Source organism: Medicago truncatula, chromosome 1, assembly GCF_003473485.1.
Source record: "Medicago truncatula cultivar Jemalong A17 chromosome 1, MtrunA17r5.0-ANR, whole genome shotgun sequence".
Lineage (NCBI taxonomy): Eukaryota > Viridiplantae > Streptophyta > Magnoliopsida > Fabales > Fabaceae > Medicago > Medicago truncatula.
Genome location: NC_053042.1, coordinates 45938304 through 45964070, shown reverse-complemented (window position 1 = coordinate 45964070; position 25767 = coordinate 45938304). Strand labels below are relative to the sequence as shown.

Sequence of the window (25767 nt, the reverse complement as noted above, 5' to 3'; positions counted from 1 at the left end):
ATCCAATTAACAACTTAATTATGTAAATTCATAAGCAATACGTAAGGAATCGAAAAGCATGCAACAAAGTTCCCATCCCGTTATGTATCAGAGCACCTAAAGACACACATGAGAGATAATTCACTCACAACAACAATCTAACAACAACTTAAACTCGATCACCTGCAAGTTACTCATACGAAGAGCAACATTTCCAAGCAGAAGGGGTGAGATTTCACAAAACAATAATATCAAGCATATAATTCATTAATTATATTTAACAACATAAATAACTTCATCTATTAGTAATAACAATCCTTTATGTAATGATTCTTAATAACTCAACCAACTTCTAATTATTATTAACTTCATATTCATCGCATTATATACATCATCACTTAGCACATAATAATCATATCATAACCATCATCATATAACATCATAAATCATCACATCAAAAACATCATCTTATAACATAAACGACACAACATAATCATCATCTCATAATAATATAAACAACACAACATAATCATCATCTCATAATCATATAAAGAACAACATATTCATCATCTTATAATAACATAAGCAACAACATATTCATCATCTTATAATAACATAAGCAACAACATATTCATCAATATTCCATGGTTTGTCTTTATCAACAACTTCAACGATTCATCAACAATAACGTCAACCTGACAACACAACTACGCGAGAGTACACCACCTCTTATAATACGACAACGTAAGAATACACCACCTCTTAATAATAACAACGTAAGCGTACACCACCTCTTATAAACGACAAGTAAGAGTACACCACCTCTTAAAGAATAACAACGTAAGAGTACACCACCTCTTACAAAACACCTGAACATAAACAGTCACCAATAACAGCTTCAACTATGACTTCAACAACTTAGACAACATTAACAACTTAAGACTCCAATACTTTGGAAAGACAACTTACAACTTTACAACTTAGACCAACACATGCAACTTGATCAATATGCAACAGCAACAGAAACAGTACAAGCAATTCACAACATAACAATATTAATGAAGAACATCAACAACTTAAACATCATACATTTTCCACATAACGCATATAAATATTTCACATAACCAACAACAGCAACATAGGCAGCACGTAAACATCTCAAGATATAACAACATCAAATGATAATCAACATCAACTTAAACATCATATATACATATAACACTTCATCAATCATAGACAATATCGTATTCGCAACATATACATACATATACTAATTCATCAATCATAAACAACATCATACTCATAAACATATACATTCATATAACACTTCATCAATCATGAACAATATAATATTCACAAATATATACATACATATACTAATTCATTAATCATATTCAATTATTCATTGTGACCTACGTTCAGTAATTTGACCATAACTCAAGTTCTATAAATCCTTTTGAAGTCAAACCAACGGAATTAGAAAGCTAACATCCATACCTACAACTTTCGTGTTTACACCTAAGACCAATTATGTACCAATCAATACCAATTTTCATTTCAAATTTGGACAAAGTTGTGCTGAAATTCATAAAAATTTATTGTGACCTACGTGCAGTAATTTGACCATAACTCAAGTTCTATAAATCGTTTTGATGTCAGACCAACGACATTAGAAAGCTAACATTCATACCTACAATTTTCGTGTTTACACCTAAGACCAATTCTAGACCTATCAATACCAGATTTCATTTCAAATTCGGGGCAGAGATGAAAAGAAAATCAGAAAAAGCAACCTATATTATTCAACTTCACTTTCATTCAAAATCATCACAATCATCACTCTTAACCCTAATTCTCAAATTCTCAAAAACTAAACCTACAACATGTTAAATACAATTTTTAGAATCATAGACTCAAGATTATTGAATGTTAGTCCCACCCTTACCTTAAGAAATGGATTGCAAGGTTCTCTTCTCGTTCCTCCTCTTCTCTAGGTTTTCTTCCTTTTTCTCCAAAAACTGGTTGTACGTGAAAAACTATTCTGACTTCTCACTTTTCTCTTTTTATAACCTTAACCTATCTATTTTCTCTTAACTCCACTTATTCTCTTAAACTCTTCTAAATTCCCAAATCAGCCCCCAAAGTCTCAATATTCTATTAATATATATATATATAATTCTTCTACACCAAATAACAAATATATTTCTATAACAAATATATTTCTACACTAGATAATATACTACTAAAACACCAACCTATAACACAAAAATAACACACATCATCATAAATCAAATAAATTATTCAAAAAAACTCTAAACTTAATAAAATAATCAAATAAAACAAATAATTCAAAGAGGGCGTTACATGTACCGTAGAAGTTCTTTTTTTTTAAGGGTTATTTTGTTTAAGTTTGTGACCATAGTTAGTTTTTTTTTGGGTTACTTTTGTTCATTACACATATTTGTGACCATAGTGTCTCCTTTCCCTTCAACTTCAAGTATTTAAATCATCGTCTTTTCTCTCCTTTCCTACACTTATGTTTACTTTTATACTTTGGAACAACACCATTTTGTCTGCACAAGCAAAGTTGTAAAAGAGTTTTAGTGAAGAAAAATCGTAAACATATTGTATACCTTGAATTTGTATTTTCTGCATTTTCAATGATTTTTATTATGCTACGTAAAATTAGGTTTGATTATTACTCTGGATTTGGTCACTGGAACATTTTTCGACAATTGTTTCAATTTTCACTCATGAATATTATGTTTCCCTAAAAAAAATCATTAATGAGTGAATATCGAAACATAATGTGAGTTGCACATCAAATTAGATGACAATTGGATTTTCAATTTTTTCCCATTCATTTTTTGAAATCAATGAATAAAATCCATTCAAGATAATTAATTTCCGCAGGATGCTGGCTGTATAATAATATACATTTGTCGGCAGAACTTATGTTGTCCTGTTCTAAGACTAATCGATGTTGGTCCATCACAGAAGGAAACGAATGCAATCCACAAAGTTTATTACATTATAAAACAAAAGCACAAACATTTATAAGTATATTTGATCTAAGTTTATTATTGATGTATTTGGTCCAAACTTTTGTCCAAATACATTGACTTTATTTGACCAGTTTTGTTTGTATCTGGGTTTTTTCTAGATTATCTTTGAAGAATGGTGGATATATAATTTACCCACCAACCAATGAAAATGAGAAATTTATTGGTGGAGTCAAGATAGTTCATTAATACCACTTAAAAATGTGTTTATGTGGCTAATGTGTATTGGTTGGGGTAAATTACCCACCATTCTTCCATGAGTACCCTAGTTGTCACCTTGTATCCGAGATTGGAGCAGTAATCATCTTTTTCTTCTTCTTCTTCTTTTCTTTTATCAGTTTTGTCATGTTTTTATTTAAGTGCATGGAAATTTTATTGATAAAGAGTACAAGGCTAACCTAACCATTTCAAAAGAAAAGATAGAGACAAAACAAACCACATACTAACACCAACTTAGAGTCTATTTATTCATCTATATCTAGGAATTATAACACCATTCAGGAAACAAACAAGGCACTTCCTTCTATTTAGCCAAAAACCATTGCAAAGATGTAGTTTCTATGCCAAACTATATCATTTTCATGTTTGCCTTGGCCATACCATAGACCAAAATTTGAGAGCATAATTGGGTTTGTTGTCAAGGCCGTTTCTGATGGTGGCTTAGGGCGAACCTGCAATTTGGATCCTGACTAATAAATATATATAAACATCAAATCTGATTCAAAAAACTAAACAATTTTTTTAGGGCTTAATAGACCCTTAAAAATAAATTTTGGGGCCCAAATTTCGTATATATTTTTTGGGACCTAGGACGGTCGCCCTCTTCGACCCTGCCTCAGATACTGCCCTGCTTGTTGTAATGTACCCCCCTCACCTTCTTCTTCTTCAATAATAATCCAAAAACACCATTAATCCTAAATTGAATTGTCTGTACTTGTAGATATTCATGTAGCAATCCAAGAAATTACATGCCCCTTTCCTTGTCTCTCAATCTGATCTTTTAAGGATCTAACATAACTTTTTTTAAGGATCTAACGTAACTTTTTAAAGAGTTTGGCATAGCCTAAAACCTACTTAGATGTTTATTTCCCCGTGAACTTTTTAATAGATCATAAAACTACCTTGAAAGAAGAAAGTGAGAGATGTGATGATAAAATAAGAGAAGTACATGGAAAGTATTCTGGTGGCGAAATCTGAAACCTTCTTTAGTAGTAAAGTACAAAAAGTGAGATTAAATACATATTCATATGATATTTTTTTAAAATATGTACAAATTCTCAAAAAGTTTAAGCTGTTAATATTTGTTTGTTTGTCTAACAGTGAAAGACACATGCTATTATAAGTGAATGCAGGATAACAATTTGACAGTTTCTTAACCGAATGATGGCTTTGTAAAATGGATAGTATTCACTAATTGGTGGAAATAACAAATTTTGACGGGTTTCTACCATGGGCAAATCTATACTTTCGGTATATATGTAGTTAAAATTTCATATAAATAATAATGCAAATTAGTTTTTTTTTTAGAGGGGAAAACTTATAGAATATCATTAATTAAAATGTGTTCAATACAATGTGGTGGCATAACCAAAATATGGAAACTAATCGATAATGTGGCCGCCTTTGCTAATTCATGGACAACCCCATTTGCTTGTCTCCGAACAAACTCTACACTCGAGTTTTCATATAAATGATTAAACAATATTTTACAATAATTAATAATAGCTCCAAATTCCGTCGAATCATGCCTATTAGCTCCAAAGCTATCAACCACTTTTTTTGGAATCAAGTTCGAACTCTATAGGCCCTAACTGTATGTAACTCATGCACCCATTGAAGAGTTGTCAACAAACCCAATGCTTCATCAATGTGCACATCACACTTTGAAGTTAAACATTATGTTATTGCAATCACAAATGCACCTTCATCATCCCAAATGCAAATGCCTATTCAAATTCGGTTCTCATTATTAGGAAACGATGCATCAATATTACATTTCATTCGACCTCTATTCGGCTTACTCCATTTAATCACCCTTGTATAATAATGCAAATTAGTTAAATGTATTTTTTGTTAATCGATAAATATTATTCTCGTCGAGATTGTGTAAGAAACACAAAAACTCGCAGATCAAATAGTCTAATATACAGTAGTGTGCTAACATACATCTTGTTTGCACTTATTTGTTTCCACAAGTTTTGCATAAAGATCTAAAAGCCCTTTGAACTTAGCAAATTTTAAACATTTGTAACATAATTCACAAGTTGAGTGCGTAACGTCACTTCCGACATATCTATAAAATCATTTGGATAAAACTCAGACATCCTCAATAATTTGTCACGTAAAAACTAGAAATGACTTTACGAGACTAAGAGAGAAGGGAAAATGAGAGAATTATTTACTAAGTCACTTCTTTTTCGTTTTATCAATTATAACAAAAAAAAAAGGAAAAAACATGTGGAGCTTTAGCTCCACATAACACCTAAGTGGATCCGCCCCTCGTTCCTAGCAGGGGCGGTTCTACCGTATGGCGACCCCAGACGATCGCCCGGGCTCGATCGATAATTTTTGCACATTAGACTCAACCCAAAAGCCCGTTAACACATTTACAAAAAGAAAAATTTGGGCAATCTGAAAATTGTCACACGCAAATAAGTCTTGAAATTTTATTTAGTACGCTATTGACGGGTTCATCTCTCTTATTTTAACGGGTTAATTGTTCAAATTGACCTTGTAATATACTTTATGTTTGAAAAATGACCCAATAAAATAAAAAATATATATTCTAGCATTGCAACTTGAATTTCTTCTTATTTAATTTTGACCACTCTATAATATACGTGTAGTCTAAAAATGTGCCCTACATGTTGAATTTTTTCACTATTTTTTTCATACATATTTAGCACGTTAAAATATAGCTTTACTCAAAATTAAATTTCTTCGACCAGGGATAAATTAATTATGAATTTTTATTCCATCATAATTATGAATTTCTTAAACAATTTATAATTAATTTGTATCTTGTTTAAAAATTACAAAATTTCATTGTGAAGGTTCTTATCATGTTCTAGTCATGCCTACAAAATTAGGGAACTAAATTTGACTTGTGAGTATACGCTTACGCGAAACAAAATTTCAATTTTACATGTTTCAGTTGAAAAATCAAAATAAATTTAAACGACTTCGAAATGCTATGAAACTTTACAGATCCTTTTTATGTATTTTTATAGATCTCTCTGCAAATAATGAGCTCAAAATTCGATTTATTGATTGAGATTTCCGTTGTTTTGTTTTTTGAGCTTTTGACACTTTAAAAAATCATAATTAATTTGTCGTTTGTCGAAAATTTATATTTTTTTTGTTAAAGCCATATTTTAACGTTCTTAACTCGCCTCTAGGAAATCATGAAAAAATTAAATCTCTCGGTTGCTTTTTTGGACTTCGCGTATATTACATGTTATAAATAATAAAAATCTCGAATTACATGGTCAGAATACATGTTATTTAATTACAGCAGGGTCAATTTTCAGACTTCATGTATATTACGTGGTCAATTTCAATTAATAATCATATTTTAAATTGTACTTTTGTTTACAAAATGATAAACATCTTTTATTTCAATTTTTTTTAGGAAAAAAAAAATTTTTCTTTCAATTTATGACTGTTTATATATTATGTCACATGTGAATTTACGATTAATTTTTTGCCCAAGCTCCATAAATTTCCTGGCTCCGCCACTAGTTCCTCGGTTTGATTCTCTAATAGTACACCTTAAACAATTGGTTTATGTACTTCGATGAATTGCCGTTATATTGAGTCTTTATGCATAGATGGTTGGAACGAGGGATGTCTATGTATCAAAAGCAGAGTTTATTTATTCTTTTGGCAACTTATGGGGAATGGGGGGTGGCATTTAGCCCGGGATACTGAAGTTGCGGTATTTTTTCCTGTTCAATAAAGGGGCTAAACTAAACACAAGACATGTCAAAGTTTAGCAATACAAAGTCTTGAACTAAATACTTCTCTGATTTATAATATAAGTGAGTCGTTTGTTCATTTCACATATATTAAGAAAAAATATATAAGTGAAAGAGTGAAAAATGGTTTTAAGTGTGTTGTCAAATATTTGTACATTCTACGTTACTCCAAATTCAATATATTGATATTAAATTTGGAATGATGAAAGTAGTATTAATTAGAGTTATAAATAAAAAAAAAGTAATTAATATTGTATTGAAAAGCGAAACGAGTAAATTATTGTGAGACAATTTTTTTTATTTTACAAATGATTCAATTATTTTGAGACACAAAAGTATCAAAACACACAAATTGAGACTGTCCTTGATAAATTTCGGGTTCAATTTTCTCCATTTATCTTTTTGTTCTTGTTGAGGTGGTGTAGCTTTTGATGTAGTTTCTCTCTATTGGCTGGTGGGGTTTAAAATGGGAAAGTGAAGTTTTTTCCCATCATAAAAAAGTTGATGTTTTAACCATTGATATATTAATATTTTAAGTGAATGGTTCAGATTTGTTGATGGCAACCTTCTTCTAACTTTTTGCCAATTAAACCTACTACAAAAATTTTTACCCCACAACAAATTGTTTATGTTTATAATTGATTGTGGGCTTTTATGTGTTTGGATGTTGGCTTCCATTTTTTTTTCTTCTAAGAATGGAAGGTTACTTTTTAGGCCCCTCCAATATCTTTTTAGGCCTCCTAAAAATACAAAAATAACCTTCACAACACATTCAGTAGATACAAACCGGTAGTGCATATTTTTTCTCTCCACATTTTGCACCTTCGGTATGTACATACCGGAGGCATATTTTCACATTTTCAGATTTACACTTTCTGTAGTTACATTCCAAATAGATATTTTGAAATCATAGATGGATGGAAAAGGACTTCTGGGCAACGAAACCTCTCAGCCCCAATTGTGATAACTTGTCCATTTGTTCATCAGGAAGTTCATAGTTTTTCTCAATTGAAAATTTTCTCTTTGTAGTCCCTGTTGAAAGGTAGACAGAGAAATAGAGATGGCAAATCACATCATCTTAGACTCCTTTGTAAAGATTCCAACTATAAAGTTTTAAAAGCTTTTCATCAATGGAGAATTTATGGACTCAGTTTCAGGCTTTTTTTCATATTAGTTTCCTAAATATTTGCCTCAATTCTCTGTCCGGTAGGTATGTACAGAAGCTGCAAAAATAAAATTAAAAACATTCACCTTCCGTAGGTATGTACAGAATGTGTTATTTGAGGATATTTTTGTAACTTTAGGGGGCCTAGAGAGATATGAGGGGGGCTTATAAAGTAACCTTCGAGTATGAGCCACAACATATTTACTAATTAAAAGCAATTTTTTTTTTGTATTTTTGGGTATAATTAACGCTTTTAATTAAATATTTTTTGGTAGAATAACACTTTTTTTGGTCAGGTGGTAGAATAACACTTTTATATTAGAAAATAAACTATTTCTTTTTTCGAGGAAAAATAAACTGGTTTTTCAAATTTAATAAAATTCCATTCAAACCAAAAAATTGAAAAGAAACCGACACAGTTATATACATATAAAATAATGGGTAGAAAAAAATAATGATTCTTTTCCAATTTCTTCCTCAGCTAATAGAAGAATCACTTCATGAAATTTTCTCCAACCATCTCCACAATGATACCATCCAAACAAATATAAATGCATGTGTCAAACAAAAGGAGTCTGTTTTGCATTCATGGAAAATTTGAGCGCAAATTGGTTGGATATATTTCATGGCCAATTGGGCATCACTCTCAACAGCTCCTCATGAAGATGGTAAGAGAAAAACACAATGGTGGATTGGCGCAGATGAGGTGTAGAGATGGCCGATGGGGTTGGTTTGGAGCAAATTTACTGGAGATCCTTTTTTATTGCAGCAACAAGGAGGTGAAATAGCAAGTTGAAACCGAATAAAATAATAAGTAATTTTTTTTTTCTTCTTTTTTTAACTGCAGCAAGTTAAAACTGCCACCTGCCCATAATGGATCCACTTTTCCATGGTGGGATAAAATTTTACTGCCCCATGTTAAATGCCACCCTATTGGCTTTGTAGACTAATGCTTTTGTATTGCTTATGGTGTGTGCTATTTTTTTCGTTTGAAGTGTTGCACCTCTTTTTGTAGTGAGTTGTAGTACTCATTGTACTCTTGTTTACATTATAATTATAGATCTTTCTCGTTAAAAGAAAAAACACACACATTGAGACATGATCCTTGGTTCACATATATATAATATAGTGGTCTTTTTTTAATCTTTTGAGAAGCATTATTCTTCTATTTCTTTTAGGTTTCTCTTAAAAGTGCTGTCAAATTCACTTTTAAACTAAATTTTATTTGTACGGAGAAAGGTAAACCAAAAATAATTAGTAGAAACAAATAAACACAGATTATTTTTATCACAAGAATAGTAATATAAAAGGAGTCATAGATGAAAGGGACAGATTACTATAATAGGGGATATATATTTATTTAGTTTGTGAGTCAGCTTGATACAAAGCCGAACTTTGAAAATTACAATGCATGAAAACAACTGCAGACACATGCATATTGGGGCAGTGCCTTACAGCTGTGGATAATACAACAAAAACACAAATTAAATACAAATAAACGGAGCCCTCTAAACAATCTTAATCAAATGCTGACGAAATATATGTGAAGAATCCCCTTGATCTTCTTTGTGCATGGCTTTCTTTGCTTTCACACTTTCTGTTTAGATCCTACACAAATGCAAATATATTGATCTGTCAGTTTATGTCTGATATACTCTAATCCCTTAATAACCAAATACTATTAGAAAAATATTAATTTCAATGAAACATAGAATAAAATATTAACCAGTAAAAGAATGTTTCATTGCACATGAAGTTTCATTTCAAATTAGCCTTGTTAGTATATACTCGACAATCATACCGATAACTAGTTAATAAAGAGAGAATATGAAAAGTTATAATATATATGTTGCATGAAAAGTTACCATATGGTGTGATGCCAATTATGGGCTATCTAGTTGTGGTAAGGTGGAGGAGGTGATTTGTAGTAATAGTGTGGTGGAGGTGGGGAATGAACTGGAGGAGGAGGAGAATGGTAAACTGGGTGGGGAACATGTGGGGGATAGGTGTGAACTGGTGGTGGTGGAGAGTGGTAGACTGGCTTAGGGTGAGGGACGTAGGTGTGAACTGGTGGTGGTGGGGAGTGGTAGACTGGTTTAGGGTAAGTGTGAACTGGGGGTGGTGGAGAGTGGTAGACTGGTTTAGGGTGAGGGTAGGTGTGAACTGGGGGTGGAGGAGAGTGGTAGACTGGTTTAGGGTAGGTGTGATGAACTGGGGGTGGAGGAGAGTGGTAGACTGGTTTAGGGTAGGTGTGAACTGGTGGTGGTGGGGGAGATGGGTATTTGTAGGACTTCTTTGGTGGTGGTGGTGGGGGAGAGTGGTACACTGGGTGAGGATGGGGGTACTTGTGAACTGGGGGTGGTGGAGAATGGTAGACTGGGTGTGGATGAGGGTACTTGTGAACTGGGGGTGGTGGAGAGTGGTATACTGGTTTAGGGTGAGGGTACTTGTGAACTGGTGGTGGTGGAGAGTGGTAAACTGGTTTAGGGTAGGTGTGAACTGGTGGTGGTGGAGAGTGGTAGACTGGTTTAGGGTAAGTGTGAACCGGTGGAGGTGGAGGAGATGAGTAATGTGGTGGTGGTGGAGAGGAATATGCGTATTTGTTTGCTGAAATTTCAGATGGGAAACTCAAAAAGAGGATGGCTAATGCAAGAGTGAGAGAAGCAGAGGCCATTAGGGACCTCATTTTTTTCTTAGAAGTTGGTTTTGGTTTGTGAAAGAATGCTGGGGCAAGTCCCCATTTTATAGTTGGATTCTTTACCATATTTAACTCCAACAAAGTATCTTGATTAGTTAGCTTACTCACCTTCTAGGAAACATGCATACATTCATATTAAAATATACTATAAGGTTGGCTATCTTTGAATTATTACTTATTCTTATTGACTTTTAGAGCAATGTGGCCCTAAGTATTTTGGAATGGTTACCACCCAAGTTGCTTTAATTTTGAGCGCGAATTTGATTTTGGAAGACTCTTGTTAGCTTAGAAGAAAATCAAATAGCTAGGACTATAGAAACATTGACACTACCTTGATTTTAATTTTAGTTTGCCCAAAATGAAAAGACAAGAATATAGCTTAATTATTTTTGATGTGTAAGGAAAAATATATATTGATCATAAGTTTCTAACATTGTATTTTCAAAATGTTTTTTTTTTTTTTTTTGCACAAATCTCGGAATGATTGAATCATTTATTTTTCTAATCATTTTGTTTTCATACCTAATTTTGAGATTTTGAAATTGTGTTATTTATATGACTGTAGACTTGTTTTTTATTTTAATGTAGATTGTACATAGATTATGTTCTAATATGTCTCTCTTGTATCAAACATCATTTGTGATATCAACGGAGATTCATAGATGGTTGGACCTTTTGTTTGCGTTAGATTCAAGTAGAAATTTTTGTTGAGGTTGATGGTTCTCCCTAGCAAGTCTCGAATATAAATTTTACGGTACTAAGATCTATTTAATAGTTGTATAATTTAAGTGTCATTTAAATTTATTATTAGAATAATTGAAAATGTAATATACCCCGAACCTTGCATATATTATGTATTGTTCAACTGAGTTATCTTTGATGGTCTTGAAATATATATATTAGATATTGAGCATTACTTGGCGAGTAGTAAGTAGTAACAAAATATAAGCAAATACATGCATTTGGTCAAAAATTTAGACTAGATACAGACATGTTTTTGCATATACTTGAATAATATACGTCATGATCATGACTACCAGTTTACGGAAGAATATTATGGTATAATACAACTCTCGACTCTTTATGATTTGATACATAATAACCCTACATAAAATGGTATATCCCTTCTCTACTTTCTCTATAATTATACATATATCTTTAAATATATATGCAATGTTCCGCAAATTGAGTGTTAACTCTTCGAGTTTACGTAGGTGCCAAAATCATGTTAATTCGGAGGTAAACTCGGTTTCTGGTAAAATTGGAAGGTTTAACGAGTTTGACCGAGTTAACACTAGGTAAACTCGTGTAAACTCGACCGAGTTTACTGAGTTTTACGAGTTTACATCTAAAAATTGGCCCTTTTTATGTGCCCATTTTTTTCAAAATCCAATTCCTTTTCTACAACCCCAAAGACTGAAACGTTTAATTAATAGTTACCTTTACAGTGACAAGTTGTTCCTAAAATGAAACGTTTCTTTTTCTTTTGTGATCAAAAACAGGGTAAGGTTGCGTACAATACACAAAAAATGGTGGGACCCCTTCCCGGACCCTGCGTATGTGGGAGCTTTAGTGCACCGGATTGCCCTTTTTCTTTTCTAAGTTCTCAAACCATGAACAGGGGAGCACATACCATTTAGGGTTGTGATTCAGACGGTGGAAATTCATATTTCAACGCCGGTGATTGTGACACTGGTTAGGGTTGTTGTGGTGGTGTTTGTTGACGTTTTGAAGAAATTAACTACTTTATTTTTTAGATAGTTTTATTAATAACTTTAGGAACTTGTGAAACTTTCTTTTTTTGGATGGTTTTATGGATGGCTTAAACTTAGAGACTTATGATTTTGTGCGTTAATTTTTGTATTTTGAAGCTAAGTTGAGCATAACATTTTATTATGGTATAATTTGTCTTTGTAATTAAGTCATATTTTGCACTATTGACCTATTTACAATATTATATTAACTTACATATGTCATGCATATATAATAAATTTTATATAATTTTAATTTTAGGTAAAGTCATACGAGTTCTCGAGTCGAATTTACCTAAACAAAACGAGTTGAGGTAAACTCTTGAGTTGTAAAATGTGACAATGATTTATATATATCCTTACACTATTAGATCTAGATCCGGGAAAAAGGGGTCGGAGAATACTTGCATTTTGAAATAATCGTTTTTAAAGTCATCTTTTATGAACTTAGAGTAATGTGAAGATACCTTACTGAGAGGGTTTGTTTAAGGGGTTGCTCTACATTTGTTCTCTTCATGTATGCTCTGCTATTTAATTTATCTTTGTAACTATATCAACACATTTTATTAAGCCTCGATGACTTGCTGTAAATTTTCTACAGTAGTTCTTAAGTAGCTGATGCCAATGATATAATATAACTCGTGTTAGTAAAGCTTGGATTTACCGGCTTACATTTGACGTGTTTATGTCAGTGGTTGATTTTGTTTTAGGGAAATGTACTTCTCGCGAAAATATATATCACGAACATGCACGAGTTTCTGCAAAGAAGATCGAACGTAAGATAATAAACTCTAGGATATACTAATTTATACACCCACTCATTTTTAGTAGATCTAGACCCATAAACCCTAAACCGTAATTATTACTGAAATTTTGTCGATTGTACTTGAAGGTGTGACTTATAAATCTATCCGAATTAAAAAGGGTTAAATTTGCAAACTCATACACATAAAAGCTTACTAAAAAAGTGGAATCTATGAGAACATTCTTTTAAGATATCAGCAGTCTCACGAACACATTGCTACTATCCAACTTCTTCTTAGGAAGGCCAATACAGAGTAAATGTTACTAGCATAAGAAAAGAAAAAATGTATTAAGAGAAAAAACGCCTTATGAAAGATTTTTGTTTGTGAAGTGTACTCCAATTTAGCATCTCGATAATTAGTCGACATATATTGATATTATTATATAAGGCTGGCGGGCTATGTTAACTATTTGAATTACTCATTCATATTGACATTTAGAGTAACGTCCCTAAGCATTTTGGAACGGTGATGACCCAATTTGGATTTGATCTAAGGTGCAGGCTGTGAGAACAGAATAATTAAAATAGCTAGGTTTGTTGAAATGTTGGCACCACCTTTATTATTATTTCCTCAAAAGAAAAGACAAGATTGTCACTATTATGGATCTGTAAGGAACATTTCTATTTCTATTGATTATAATTTCTAAGGTTCTAACACTATTCTAAAAAAATATATCTTCGATTTAGTCGTATCTCATCAAATTAGTTTCTAAAGTATAGTATAAACCTTATTCTCTAATTTTTCTTTATTTTTTGGCAAAATCTTAGTCTCTAATTATAAGCTCTCTTTAGAAAAAAGTTCTCTCAATATAAGCATATTTGCTAAGAATCATTAGTCTTGCAAATAACTAGATACATATAGTAATTTTTTTTCCTAACAAATATATCACTTATTAAGATGTACCACTGATTTGTCTTGAGAATTGCAAAATAAATGTTGAACACATCTATATGCAAAAGATTTTTTTTAGTAATAATAGTCATTTTTTGTACACAATTTTTTCGGTTTAAAAAAATATACATAAGGAAACTCTAAGGAGCTTCTTTTTTGTCAAGACACTACTAACTTTTTTAATATATGTGAAAATGTCAAATGAGCTTATACATAAGGAAAGATGTAGTAGTATTTAAAATATATGAAATATATGTTGCTTTAGTGCCCATTGTTAAAATATACTAGGGACTAAAGGATTAAATTTCATATATTTTATAAACTAAAAATAAGTTGTTAATTTGCATTAGACCTATTTGTTACGCGTATATATCTCCTTTTGTTTACAGATAAATTGATATAAATTACCTGAAATTCACACTCGTAATTGCAAGAATTCGAGTTCAAACTCGGATGAAAATATCCAACTTCTCAATATCAATATTGTTACTTGAGCTATGTCTTAAGGACATTTAGTGTTTGTAAATAGTTTAGAAACCTGATGGATGGAAAAAAAAAATTAAAAGACTAAATAATGGGTTTATTCATTCTCAAAATTATTGACCCCATCCAATATTAAGTTTCACATTTGCAAAAGAGAAATGTACCAAAATAAGTGCTATTAGTTATTGGCTTAAATATGTAAAAGGTTCCTCTAAGTTCGCGTATTTTTTGTTTTCGTCCTTGTAAGTTTTTTTTTTTATATAAAATAAACCTTGTATCTTTTTGACCTTTTGAAAATGGTCCTTACCATCAGCTTCTGTCAACAAAAACGCCATTGTGGCTAACGGAGCACAGGTGGCAGGTCATGACTTGGCACATTTGATGAGATGGCATGAGAGATGATTAGTTGTGTAAAGTCAGGGACTAAAATCAAAAGCGTAAATTACCACAGGGACTAAAATAAAAAACGTAAAATCAAAATTTCAAATTTAAAATCAAGATCTTATTCTTCTTCTTCCTTCATTGTCTTCTTCATCTTCATCACCATATTCATAAATCATCAACACCAAACCCAGGAAAAGAAAGAAAACAACAAACATATATATTTTTTTAAACAAAACTAATAATCATCAATCAACAACAACAAGACCCACTCTTAATCAACACATTAAAACAACATAAACTCTCTACACCAATTACATAAAAACACAAAATTACACAATTCAAAAGCAAAAATTTGAGAAATTAGAGTTTGAATTTGAATGTGAGTGAGAAAAGATGAAAGGGGATCTGACTATTTATGTATGGTAATTGTAGCAATCTGGAAGAATAAGAGGGAATTGTGGAAAAAAAAGAGGGATGAAAAAGATGTATTCTTGCCTTTATTATCTACAAACTTTATGAATGAATTTGCAATCAATCGCAACAACCATCACTAAATTAATCAAACTTAAGTAGCATACAATGTTTCAACTTAACATTACAATCAAAACACACAATATGATTGAGTAATGGAATTAGAATAAATTGTTGAAGGATATGAGTTTTGGTTCAAGGGCGCAAGGTATGGGATAGATTGGGGAAAGTTTGAGAGGAAGAAGAAGACTGAAATTTGAGAGGAAAAAGAAGATTAAACGTTTTTTTAATTTCATCCCTGTGTCAATTTACGTTTTTGATTTTAGTCCCTGTATTTTAACAACTTATCATCTCTCATTCCATCTCATCAACTTTGCCAACTCATGAACTGCCACGTGTGCTCCGTTAGCCACCATGGCGTTTTTGTTGACGGAAGCTGACGGCAAGGACCTTTTCCAAAAGGTTAGCAAAATACAGAGTTTGTTTTAGAACAAAATAACTTACAGGAACGAAAACAAAAATACGCGAAATTACAGGGACTACTTACATATTTAAACCTTAATTATTTGATATTTTATTTTATTTTCCAAATAGTTTAATATCTAAAAATTCACATGTAATGAATAAATGGAATTTCAAAACACTTGTATATTATTATGCAATGTCTTTATCAATTTAGTTAAACTATCGAAAACATATATGTTATTTCAATTCTACTCTTAAATTAATATTTTTTTCATCATTTTTAATCTATTATATTGAACTATACATTTAAGACAATAATTTACAATCACTAATTTAAATTACTATATTGTTTTATTTATTTTACAGTTTTTCTTATAGTCGGTAGAAAAACACCGACACCTACGCTGACATTATATGGGCAGAGAGTATATTTTATTTTTGAAAATATTTCATTTTCATACACCAGTCAAAAAAAATATATATTTCATTTTCATACATGATCTGGAATGGTTTTTTTATAAGATCTCGAATCGTGAATACATATGACTGTTTTAAAGTATATGTGATTTATAGGGACACCCTACAAAAACTAATTTCGTAAATATCAATTGAATAATTGATTGTTCCGAGAAACTATTTTGCATTATTCACAAAAGCAATGTTATTTGAACATCAATGTGATTGATAACTACATAGACAATCATTTTCTTACAAAAAATCATAAACGAAAACCAAAATAATAGAGAAAAAAATAAAAATAAAATATAAAAATGAGAGATAAAGTTATTACAAAAGTTGTTTGAAAATGATTGTATATATATCATTTCTCTATTCACAAAAACTTCACCATTTTCCTTGCGTTATAAAATTAATTAACACAACTGCTCAATGAAAATTTGTGCGTCTGCCTCGTAGCTTTTTTTAGTGATGTTATTTGAACTACAAAAATTGATAACCGCGATCTTCGTGAGCTTAGTTCAGTTGGTAGGGATATTGCATATTATATGCAGGGGTTGGAGTTCGAATCTCTGACACTTCATTTCTTCACAATTAAATTATATGAGTTCTAAACACTAGGCTACTTGACAAAAAAAATTGATAAGCGTGTAAAATGTCACTTGATGTGACTGATGTAAAACATAATTAAGAAAATCAAATGATAATATGAACATAAGGTGTTGAATAATGTTTTTTGAAAGAAAGATAAGGTGTTGAATAATGTTGTCAAAATAATATTATTGTTTTTTTTTACACAAATTAATTAATGATTAGCCTGTGTCTAAAATATGGAGAAATAATATTTGTACAACCATTTTGTGATAATTTTTAGACAATTTTTTTTCTCATATTCATATTATATTTTTACTCTATCTCTTCTTTTTTCTCTTCATTATTTTTGACCAATAAAAAGAGAGAAAAAGAAGATTGTCAAAAAATGTTGTACTAAATAATTGTTCAAATATCATTGCTCTAAAATATATGAAGGTAAAGTGAAGCAACTGTCGGTGATCTTTTTTAGAGGACCACTTGGTGCAATTTGTAAAGTGGTCTTTTAAATTTTAATTGTTCTACTACTATGTCTACCGCTGTCTCTCTCTACATGTAAATCTCATTTAAAAATACGTCGATTATTTTTTACAAAAAAAAGTACACATCAATTTAACCAACATTGTTTCCCTACAAAAATAATTAGAGAATGATGTTAATACACACACACACTATCCTTCAAAAATACACACACACTAGACGAGTTTAATATATTATCTATCATAATTTTTTGATAATTGTTTCTAATTTCTTTTAATAATACGTATTAAATTGTGAAATAATACTTTTACTAAAGAATATACCGTCCATTTATATAATTTGAATTTGTTGGTATATATATGACTCAAAATTAAGTCTTTATGAAAGTGAAGAATCATGACACGATTTGGCAACCGTGTCACGATTTCTGATGCCGAATGCATGTTTGGTTCTGAAGGCAAAATGTGACACGATTTTGACAGATCTGAAACATGTTTTAAACACTCCCTGATCCATTTGTTGGGTAAGCTTGGTGAATCCCATAACAACCAAAGGATGAAACTTTTAGGGTTTTAGATACTAAAGGTTGAGGGTCTTTGGGTGAGGTTCAAAGCTTCAAGATGTGAATCTTGGAGAACCAAAAGAGGGGGCTCTTGTGAAAAGGGTTGGTGCCTTTTGGAGAAGATTCATGGGGTTGGGAAACACATGAGTGGAGAGTCATTTGCGAGCAACTTGGGTGAGTCTTGTGAAACCAAAAGAGAAGATCCTCAGTGAAATCAAAGGCTAAGAGTTGGTTCTCTTTTGGGGGTTAGATTCTAGAGTTGTGAAACAATTGTAAACACCTTGGGAGAGTAAAAATCATGAGTGTCTTGTTCATTGGTGAGATTGGGAAAATTGGTAGAAATTAGGGTTGTTTTTTGTGAGCTTGTTGAAGCTAATTTCTTGTAACTCATTTGTATCTCTTTGTAAGAACTCATTGATAGTGGATTGAAGAGATCAATCTCTCCTCCAGAGTAGGTCATGGTTGGACCGAACTGGGTGAACAATCTCTTGGTGTTGTTGTCTATTTTTCTTTACTCTTTTATCTTGTTTATTATTTGGTTGGATTGTGATTTTGCTATGCACTTGGTTTATAGACTTGGTATATATTATTGTTATTGCTTATGGTTAATTTGGTTGTTGGTTGCCATTGATACTTTCTCCACACATCATAGTTTGGATTGGTGTGAAGTTTCAAAGCCCGAATTCACAACATAATTGAAGACTATACAAAATTGTAGACTAGACGATTTAGATTTTTATTACACGACAAATTCCATAAAAACAATTATTCCTCCTATAAATAATTTTTTAAAGAGCTAATCGAAAAAACTCATGTTCTCAGTGCCTAGGTCTCAAACCGATTACCTCGAGGTTGAAGGCAAAACTCACTCTTTTTATATAGAAATATACACTCTTAAAAATAATATAACACAAAATATTATTTACAATACCTCCAGCAGCGTTAAAACTCTTAGGGAGAGTCTGCCGTCCATTTGGGTCTCACAATGCTCGAGGGATTAGTCTCCGCAGTTGCGCGCGGAGGATACCTAGTTTACAAAAAAAAAAAAAAAAAGGGGGGGGGGGGGGGGGGGGGGAAACCATTTCAATCTATGTCCAAAAGTATTGAATTGGATCAGATTTATTTTAACATTAAACAGATAAATTGATCTGCTAACAAAATTAAATGTTTATTAGTAATTAGTTGGTCATATTTTGCAATCAAAGCTGGTCTGATCATGTGAGCTTTAGAGACTTAATGAACGATTATTTGACGTTCGAAGTTACAAACTCAAATTTCAAAGAAATTACAAATTTTTAGATTTTGTAGTTACCGTGAATTTTTGCCGTGATTTTTTCTACCATACCGTTAGACCAAACACATGTTTAAAATTTCAATAATTAGTTAGAGACAATGGAATTTATTTTTTTGACAAAAATTGAAGGTTTTTTTTTCCTTTCATATTTCATAGTCAGCGTTGTATAGTCTAAACTTGGACTAAAATAACTTTACTAACAAAAAGAAAAACTTTAGACTTGTAGTTCTTATTCTCCAGAATGCACTTTAGGACATGTGTGTATATATCTTGATATTGCTGGGTCTTGACTATGAATTTTCGAATTCAGCATAACACATACGCATGTACCCTTGACTTTGAGTATAATGAGTACAAGAGTACCACTTGTAGGTCACCAACTACAAAAAAAAAGACTAACTTGTACTCAAGTTTTAGTCTTAATAAATTGATTAGTAGCATAAATAAATTAGTTTTAGTTAGCGCAAAAAAAGAAGCATGTTGGTTGATTTTTTCAGAAACAATAAAAAAAAAAAACACAAAATAACTCAAAGCATGTCGGTTAATTGGTCCTTTTTTATGCATATATAGTAGTAATAATAGATTAATACTATATGGTTTCTGTCAAAAAAAAAAAAAAAAAAAAGATTAATACTTCCTTAAACAATATTGCCACTGTCCGTTTGCATGTGAGCCAGTCAGAGCACAGTTTCACGCTATAAACAATATTTTCCACAAATAGTAATTTAATGTAGTAGGTGATGACTAAAACCAATGCAAATCTTAATTTTGCCTCTTTCTGATTGAAAAAAAAAAAAAAATGTTTTCTGCGTAAATATTTAAAAAAGCGAAAGAGATTGAAAACGATGTAAATAAAACTAAAGAATGTACTGTATATGTTTTTTTTGAGCCACTTGAAAAAATTCCTTAAAATTAACAGACTATGAAACCAGAAACGGTATACTATACATATAGACATAGTATTGCAATTCAACTAAAATTAAGGACTTGTTCAAGTTCTAGAAAACTTGGTAGTTCAGAGCCATCATCAAAGTTAATAAAATCTTCAACTGGGTTGCACCAAAAAAATAATAAACTTCAACTGGGAATCTTTTTTAGCCGATTTCATCAACTTATTAGTTGACATCTATCTACCTTGCTAGCTCGACGAAATGTAGAGAAAATCTTTTCAGATCATATGATTAGGCTTAATGTATAATTTACTCATGTGCATATGTTTCATTGTGTCATACAGGACACGAATATACCATTCATTATTAATTTTTTTTAAAAACTATGTAAATATTCATAAAAATATTGTATATAAGAAACAATTTTTTATTTTTAAACTATAACATTAAAAACTTGTTTTATTTTTAACGTAAGATTTAAATTATGAACTCCATCTCTGCACATGCATCTATTCACATTTCACAGTATGAAAATTTGTGCCAAAAATCATAAAGGCCACCTATAAATTATAGCCATTTGTTCTCTAAAATTGATATTCTTTCACATCGCACATCGAGTAATGAAAAAAAAAAAAAAAAAAAAAGAGGTTGGGTAGTTGTGTGTCATGAAAGAGTTTGTAGTTTTTCTTACAAAAATTGTAATTGAGAAAGATTAGTTTGCAATATTTCTGTGCAAAAATTATAATTGTACAAGAGGGTTTGCAATTCCTAGTAAAACTATGCATATTTTTGTAACAAATATTTTGTTAAGATATTATGAATGAAGGTGTGAACTGTGAAGTATCGAAAAATAGGCTTGTGATTTGTTTTTATCTCTTTTACTTATTTTGTGGTTGTGTTCCCGCTTGTTTAAAGATTTTTTATTGATTTTTTTCCTTCAATAATTGGTATTAGAACAAATTTTTCCATCAAAGGAGAAAGATAAGTTGTGATGCATCATTCATTTGAAGAGAGACTAGTTCTGATATTATTTTTATATTATCGCAACTTTGTGTTAGTTGATAATTCAAGTTTGTTAGTGATCTAATCAAGCTTGTTTGGTTAATCACATTAGAAATCTAGTTAGTTTAGTTTGTTAATAGTTTGTTACAAATTTACTAGATTTTAGCTTAAGGTATTTAGGGTTTGTTATATGACTTGTACTTCAAGTAACCTAGCAAAAAACCATGTATATAAGCTACTTTCATGTGTATTTTTACATATAAATGAAATCACAACTTTAATACTTCTTGTCTCCTCATTCACCCATTCTTCTCATTCTCTCTCTATTTCAACAAAATCAAATTAAAACCCTAGAAAACTCTAAGTTTGTTCATCAAGTTAAAGCTGCGCTAATACTTTGAAGTTGGATATTCCTTGCAAAAGCATTCACGACTTTGTTGGCTTCACGTTAGACACGTTGAAACTTGTAACTCATGAATTAGACAAGAAAATTAGAAATATGAGAAATGATATGAGAACAAGGGTGCCCTTTACCATGCCCTTTCAATATTAACTTAGTTGCTTCCTATGAATCTGATTTAGCAATTACCCTTTTAAAACCATAATATATATATATGACTTTAGAATTCTGCTCTTCACCCAACACAAAACACTCGCGCCCTGCAGTGTTGCCGAAAATACCCTTGCGTTAGTTAATTAGCGCAAGTGTAAAAAATACATGACTTAGTTTTTACACATGTGTGACTTAAGTCACGCTGCGTGAGTTACGCACATGCTAAGAAATCGGACAATTAACACAAAAAAGAATGGAAACTAGGTGTAGAAGTTACTCATAAAAAAAAAAGGTAGAACCCAAAAAGGACTAAACTATCTTGAAAATTGTTCGTTAGACACTCATACTTTGTTTTAACACGTCTCAAATTGACTATTTTATCCGAAATAATAATTAATTATTTTTCGTTGTTAAACAAGAGTTAACTCCCATTCTAGGAACAATAGTTAATTGTTGTTTTCAGAAGAAACTGTAGTTAATCATTAGTTACAAAGGAAAGCTCAGAAGAACATACATTAAACATAATAAAATACAATACATTAACATAATTTCAATGACATAAGTTAACAAAAACATACATTAAACATAATAAAACACAATACACTAACATAATTTAACAACATAATAAAACACATACAAAATCACGAATAAGACATACTTATTTCTTTTGGTCTATCCATGCAAGTCCTGTTTTCTTTGAAGGTCCTAATCTGAATCAAACTTTCCGGAACATCTAAAAAATATTTGACCAATGAAGCGTCTAACTTGATGGTTCTCACGATGTCGTTGTTCTTGAACTTCATATGGGTGAACTTGACGCTTTCATATGAGTCAAACGAATGGATGACGATACTCAACACTTTCCACCTTTCTTGTGTCTTTGTGGTTGAGTCGACTGTTAATTTGGTCCAACTATGTTCCTTCAAGTCAACCGATATAGCATTAACCTGAACCCTAAACATATTGAGTTTTCCCCGTTGTAGTTAACTGCGCTAATTTGGTGTTCGGATCTACTAGATAAATATTCATGATTTTGTGGTGTGGTTTCAAATGAACCAAACACACCAATTTATAGAAGTTTTTATGTATCGTGGACCACAAAAACTGTCTGCGCAATCTGAACCACATAAAATGCCCTAGAACGACAATTAACTACTGTTCATAAGAGAATGAAAACTAACCATCGTTCATCAACAAATGGTAATTAATTTTCATTGAGGTAAAATAATAATTTCAAAATGTCTGAGAGCAAAACATGGATGCCTAAAGAGCAATATTCAACTAGCCTGCATGGAAACCACATGAAAAAAGTCCATGATGACGGGCCTAAGTAACATGATTTGGGTTCTAAGTAATATAAGCCTACCATATCCAGGATATTATACCATATACCCCTACATTTAATCTTTTACCACCCCTACATTTAATCTTAGATTATTCACATTCCCAACAACGGTATTTTGTAAAAATAAAAAAAATTAAAATATACAACTTTTCGTATTCATATTTCCAAACAAGATGAATTAGAAATGATTTTTTTTTAGATCTACAGATAAAGAGACAAGCATTTTTTTACACTGTTTTTTTAGAAAGAATTCAGAAAACAGGTTTCTGCAGTTTTAGCCAGGTTTTTTGATTTCCCAACCTTACATCTAAAATTCTACTCCAGAAATATACGGCCTTTCATTTTTTTAGATCTAAATAAAATGAATTGGAAGAAGAATTGATGAGGTTTGGTATCATGATCTTTGCTTTGCACTTAATTTTATATTAACTAATACAGGTTGTTGTATTCTATTTTCCATCTTTCATTGTCTCTCAAACCTCGATGAAAGAAGAAAGAATTCTGATAATAATTCTTTACTCAATTGTTCCGGTTTACAAATTAATCTACCATAAAAATTTGATATGAATATTCCGAAAATTGGAGTATTAAATCTCGGAAGTGTATTGTTGGCTAAAATTTTATGCAGGGTGAAGTGAAATGATAAAAGGTAAATTTGGCATTTTCAACAATTTGTAGGGGGTAAAAGATTAAATGTAGGGATATCAGGTATAACTTCCCCATATCCACCGTATCCTTGTAAATTTGTGTGCCAGTAGACTTCAATCAAATTAAGAATAAACAATCAACTTGTTCCTTAAACTATCAATTTTTTCACATATATAGCCTTCGAGTTATTAAAATCAACTAGAAGATCTTTAAACTATAAAAAATATATCAATTTAGTCCATAAACCATCATAAAAAAAATTAACTTTGTCAACCAAGGGGCTAATAGTTATATGTGAGAATAGTTTAGGTACTTTTTAGTTAATTTTAATAGCTTAATGATGAAATTGATGAGAGAATGATAGTTGTTTTTAAGTAAGGTATACAAACCTCTCAAAAACAAAGTAGTTTAACTGTGAGAGAGTGATAGACTAGGGGACACACAAACCTCACAAAAGGTCTAACCATACATATCAACTACAATGTGAGATAAGTTTTTCAGATAAAAAGGTCTAAAACCAGCTTATGAAATAAAACATATGAGTGCGTTTTTTTTTAGTCAGGTAGCCAATTGACTTAAATTCATTTTTTTTAAGGTGAATAAGTAGAGTGTTTGAGTTTGAACCCCAACCTCTATATATATAATGCAATGTCTCTACAAACTGGATTAGGCTCACGGGGACACGCATGAGTGAGTGTTTAATTGCATTGCAACAATTATTTGAGCATAGAAGTTGTAAGTAATAATCTTTAGTTGCATTGCATTATTGAAGTTACTCAATCTAAAGAAAGAAAGTTAGAAAAACTGTAACGGGTAGAGAGTGAAGGCGAAATGAAATGACTGGGTTGGTTGGTTAATAGTCACTCATTCATTCACTCACTCACGGACGGGTGATTTCCATGTGAAGAAGGAATTTACATGCGACAAAAGTGTCGCAGCTATTTTACCAGTAATTACAATAACGAACATTGCAGAGACTACTGCTAATATGTTATTTATGTTGCATATGTTATGTACCACACACTCCTCATAAAAATCTTCCACCAAATGAACAATGACGTTAGATCTAACCCTATATATAGCCATCAACGACGACATGCAAATTCAAAGGTAGTCAACTTGTACAAGAATATTTATATTACAATGAAAAACTAAAGGGTCCTTCCTAGTGTTAAGAGAAAAAGATGTCAACAAAATCACCTGAAAAATATGCAAGGTCTCTTTCTCAAATTTATGGTACTTAATGGAGTTGGTATATTGGTAACAATTTCTTATCAATTAAGTATAGGCTCTTTTGCTCAAAAAAAAAGTATAGGCTCTTAATAATACTAAAATAACTTCTATATAAATAAGTTTTGATATTTATTTAGTATTATTATTAAGAACCTATTATAAATAACTTGTAAACATATTGTTATACTATTCTCATATTCAATGTGAGACTCTAACATTTAACATTTATATAGCATTTAATATAATTTTTTATTACATATATTTTAATATGTATTTTTAAAAGTAAGGTATATATATATTAGGTAAGCAATACTACAAAATTTCTTGCTTTATTTTAAAGTTAATGTACCTTTAGTTAGTTAGTATTTGTACGTCGTATATAAAAAAACAAAGATGAAATTGAACGGAAATGAGGCTCTGTCGCTTCCATTGGAATATAGCCAAAACGTGAAGATTCTTAACATAACAGAGTGCCAACATCCCACCCTCGTTTGGTAAGCATTTGTACACAAGTAATAACAACACAACTATCAACAAGTCAACAACTGGCTTTATTTACCGTGGCATATACATGTTTTTGA

The 25767-nt window shown here is 31.2% G+C and overlaps 1 protein-coding gene across 1 annotated transcript; it reads right to left on the bottom strand.

Moving 5' to 3' along the window:
- Nucleotides 1-9515: 9515 nt before the first annotated feature.
- LOC25484916 (extensin-1) lies at nt 9516-10962 on the bottom strand. Its single transcript, XM_013613983.3, has 2 exons — nt 10049-10962; nt 9516-9791 (listed from the first exon to the last, which is right to left on the bottom strand). The coding sequence occupies exon 1, from the start codon at nt 10945-10947 to the stop codon at nt 10078-10080; it is 870 nt and encodes a 289-aa protein (XP_013469437.1). The 5' UTR covers nt 10948-10962; the 3' UTR covers nt 9516-9791; nt 10049-10077.
- Between the last annotated feature and the right edge of the window lie 14805 nt (nt 10963-25767).